We start from the raw sequence: 4601 nt of genomic DNA, 5'->3' as shown, positions 1-4601 counted from the left end.
GAATAAATTATTTTGAAAATAATAAAATTTGACTTTTCATTTCTTGAACTAAACTTCAACGCTTGGGTACATTTTTTCAAATCAAGTGAAAAAAATTTAATTGACCTATCACGCAAATATATAAAGAATGGAAACAAAAATCGATACAAGAAGAAAAAAAAAAGATCAAAAGATACTGTGTGTACAACACATGTTTGAGAGAAAAGCAAAATTTCTCGATTGAAATATATGATTCTGATCATCGAATCGGTTCACTTCACCCTAGCAGGATTCATTGGAGAGAAAGTTTGTGAAGAACTTTTATCAAAACTTTCAGTATACGAGGGTTGCTACTTAAATTATAATTTATGTGAATATTTCACATCTGACATTGCAATTATAAAGTTTGACAATTTTTATGGTGAACATACTTAGAACGGGATGTTATATGAGTTCTATTTGAGTTGTTTACAGATATTTAAAACATTCATCTTGGTAAAAATATAATTAAATTGCGAACATTTTCGTGCCATGATTTTCTATGACTTTCGTGGATTAAACAAACAGTAGTATGCTGATCCACTCGCCTTAACTTTTCGTAATGAAGCACCATATCGAGCTGGTTCACGTTGAATACTGTACAATTTTGAATTCTGAATGGTATACCAGCATTTGTTTGCCAGAATTTCAAAAATTAGGGAAACCAGTCGCAGAAGACGATTCATTTTCCACCACGAAAATGCGAGCTCTCACACATAAGTAAAAAAAAACGTTATTGAATAGTCAAAACATCGAATTGATGAATCATCCGCCTTACAGTCCTTGATTGGTACCCAATGATTTTTTCTTATTTTCGCAGATAAAAAATAAAATGCGAGGTCAACGTTGTTCTACACCTGGAGAAGCGGTTGATGAAAAAATACTACGACAATTAACTTACTTAATATAAGTAGTAACCATCGTATTCTACTACAAAAACAAAATGATATACAATGAAACTTTAATCGAAAAACGTACAACAAATATGTCACAAATAATTTATATTAATTGATAGTCGTAACAGAAACTTCTACTAATTTCAAAAACGCATTTAAAGACTATAAAGTAGTTCACTTAATCTAAAAATACTAGACATAAACCATTTATTTACATATACAAATTTTTATAAATATATGGACAATATTTCAATATTTAAAATTGGCTACAGAGACACAAAATTGTAGAGTTCTAATAGTTCTTCAATTGATTAGTAACAAAAAATAATAATATAAAATTCCCGAAACACTAATTATATACATGGTCACTTCACACTATAAGTACTAACCAGGTCCTGGTGTCGCGTTAATGCCTGATCTGAAATAAAGATGAGAATTAACTACAACCTGATCATTTTGAATTGAGCAATCGATCAATAAGTCATCGGTGTGATAAAAAAGTTTTAAATGTAACTTCGTTTAATTACTCGATATAGTTTCCTGATACTTAATAAGTAATCTATCAACAAAAAATTGTGATATAAGTATTTTTTCTACGAACGTGCGTTTCAACCCGCACGCATTTTAGTTTTGAAAGTGTCACTTTCCCCCCTAGTGTGGGAAAGTAAAATTATGCAAATTTTCACCTTATTAGATAGTTTTTTACTTCGGAGGTTATAACTATTGTTACTACAGGTAAATAAATATTTACGAAATAGTCCATCAAATAAAATTTGAACCTTTTCTAGCTTTTTGTAGCATTTTTAATTTTTTGAAAATATAAAATAATAAAGATATTTTTCATATAACCATGTACATTCTTCAAAGGAGTGTCACAAAACATCTATCAAACAACCCGGATTTGAATATCAGTTGCTATGACAACCCAGGCGTGTAATTGTTACTAAAACGTCTTGGAAGTGACCTAATAAGTACAATATGACCATTTTGTTACATGGTGTAAGGAGGAAGGGGCCAAAACTTATAAGAAAGAGGTATTTCTGGCGTATTTTCAGTAAGGTTTTGAAATCTAATACATTATGGTCCCGCTATTCGATGGTAAAAAGTTGAGTGAAAATAAAACAAAATTTGGATATAGGAAACTTCCATAAGCTAACGTCGTTTCTTAAACAAAAAAATATTGGTTTTCGAGCACAGAAAGTGCAAGTTATTACCAAAGAAGATATATAGAGGGTTCTAGCTGCCGACGAGGTATACCTGATGATTAAAGTGAGTACCATTTTTGCACTAGCTGGCGCTCTCCGCAGATCCGAGGTTGTAAATATCACTGTCGACGACATTCAAGATAAAGGCAACCTAATTGTTTTAAAAATTTCTGATTCCAAATATCATTCGTCAAGATCATTTGTTTTATCTGAAGAAATAAATGATGGGACCTATTTGACGCTGTACAGAAAGTACGCAGATTTACGACCACCTACAACTCCACACCGCCGATTTTTATTCGTCATAAGAATGGAAAATGCTTAGTTCAATGAGTTGGCGTAAACACTTTTGGTAAGATGCCAGCAGAGATTGCTGCATATTTACGCCTACCTAATCCGGAACGTTATACAGGACACAGTCTCAGACGTTCTTCGGCACGTTCCTAGCAGACTCCGGCGAAGAAATAACGAAACTAAAGCGCCTCGGTGGCTGGAAGTCTCCTACAGTCGCTGAGTGCTATTTGAAGGACTCCGAATCAGAGGAAAAAAATATCAAATAAAATTCTCTGTACTAGAAATGGTTGGTATACTTTTTTGTATATACGGTCGTAGAAAAAATAATGTTGACCGCTCCGCGTTGTTCGGGACAACTGCAGTCGCGTGCGGGACAGTATCACTTTCCGCACTTGAAAATAACTATTTTAGAACGCCATGTTTTCAAATTTTCTATTGCAAAGGACACTTGAATCTCGAATAATACTTTTTATCCAATGGTATAGGTTTTGTAACTTTTGTATTCTTATTTGAATTCTTTTGTATTTACGTTTATTGTGCTGGACCCTTCAGTTCGCCTCACGGAAAATACTTAAGCGGGAGCGAATTAGAGCTGATATTACAATTTTTTGTTAATAAATTACATACTCTTTGCAATAGTTGAAGAAAATTTCGAATTCAAATCGAACGATGCGTGTCAGCGTTCGAACGTAAACTTTATGAATTTTTTTTTGAGTTTCTCATATCACATTTTTTGATAAATTGTTTTCTAATTAGGTAAACCTTGTGATAATTGAATGATTTCTTTTTATTTTTGGGGTGTACAAAACACGTGTTTAACAATTTTTTAATCAGTTAATCTTGTTAGTAGAAGTCTATTATAATGTCATTATATGTTACGTCTATGAAAATTTTTCCGCGGAAGTTTAGTTTATTTTTTTAAAAAATATTCGTGGTAGAAATCCGTGAATAACTCACGGCTAATTTTACTGCACTACAGCGACAACCCAAATGCTCAGGCAAACACTTTCATATGATATTTTCGAGATTTCTATTATAAAATTTTTGTTAACCACAATTTTTTATGGTTTAAGGCGTAAACACCTCGTTTTAAAGTTCCAATCATTGACCATAATAGGTGCTCATACGAACTGTTTAATGCTCAACTAAGGTTGATTTTCTTGGTGAATAATCATCATAATATTTTCCGAGTCAATCCTCGGCCTCAAAAGTATTTTTCCATTTAACCACTTACCACACACACTAATTTTTTTCTCGTTGTTTAAATAGCTATCGGATTGTTAACAAACAAATTGCTGGAGAGAATGAACTCAAGGGTAGTTTCTAAGGTTTAATTAAAAAAAAATTTTGAAAATGCGAGTTGTAGTGACCACTATATTTCAGACCGGGGACTTATTGATCGATGGTGTCAATTGATAATTAACTTGTGCCATGTAGGTTTGAGAAGGAAATGTTTATATGTTCTCTTAAAATAGGATTTTATAATCTTCACATCAATAGGAGAAGTCGCCGTCCAGAAGATATTCAAGAGCTACTGACAATTCAAACAAAAAACATCAAGCTAATATATTCTATTTATTCTTTTCTTCAATCTTCTTCCATTGATTGACCTTGGAAGGTTTGGATTATGTAAGGGAAGGCTTCATACTATGGTTACTCTACATTAATTCATTTTTATGTGGCAAGATTCTACTTCTAAAGTATTAATGATGCAGTTAATAGATTATACTGATATCTATTGAGTATTTCCAAGTGATGTTGATACGATTATTCATTAATTACCTACCAATAATAGAAATATGAAACGTTAGTGTGGATTAACTGTCAGTTGGTAGTGCTTGGTTGATTTCAGCATAGTCGTCATACTCTTCACCTTCGACTTCCTCATAATCCTCACCTTCATCAGTAGGATCTTCTGTTTCAAAGTCCATGTTTATTGGAGGTGGTGGAGCAGGTCGAGGTATATCCTGAAATTAGTAACGCCAACACCCATGCGGTTAATGTTACAACACACAGTTAGTATTATTTTTTAATAGAATGCACCTCATTATTAATCATACCTGTGATAAAATTTTAGGGAATAGTTCAACAAAAGCAATTTGTTACCATATTATTATTTATAAAAGATACACAATGAAATCGCCTGGTTAGGTTAGGTTTCAAATCTCTGTTTTCTTCAAAGGTTCCC

The 4601-nt window shown here is 32.6% G+C and overlaps 1 protein-coding gene across 12 annotated transcripts in view; it reads right to left on the bottom strand.

Moving 5' to 3' along the window:
• Nucleotides 1-965: 965 nt before the first annotated feature.
• The window catches only part of LOC130904180 (collagen alpha chain CG42342), a 434425-nt gene continuing 430789 nt past the window's right edge, over nucleotides 966-4601 (bottom strand). For 9 of the 12 annotated variants that reach the window (XM_057816791.1, XM_057816788.1, XM_057816792.1 and 6 more), the window contains 2 exons: nucleotides 4200-4380; nucleotides 966-1332 (listed from right to left, as the gene is read on the bottom strand). In XM_057816791.1, coding sequence (XP_057672774.1) covers nucleotides 4231-4380 — 150 coding nt within the window. In that variant the 3' untranslated portion in view covers nucleotides 966-1332; nucleotides 4200-4230. The remainder of the gene's footprint in view (nucleotides 1333-4199; nucleotides 4381-4601) is intronic. The other 3 variants (XM_057816799.1, XM_057816797.1, XM_057816800.1) reach the window with 1 other exon arrangement.

The sequence above is a fragment of the Diorhabda carinulata genome, chromosome 2 (genome assembly GCF_026250575.1).
Source record: "Diorhabda carinulata isolate Delta chromosome 2, icDioCari1.1, whole genome shotgun sequence".
Classification (NCBI taxonomy): Eukaryota; Metazoa; Arthropoda; class Insecta; order Coleoptera; family Chrysomelidae; genus Diorhabda; species Diorhabda carinulata.
This window is presented reverse-complemented; position numbering and strand designations above follow the sequence as displayed.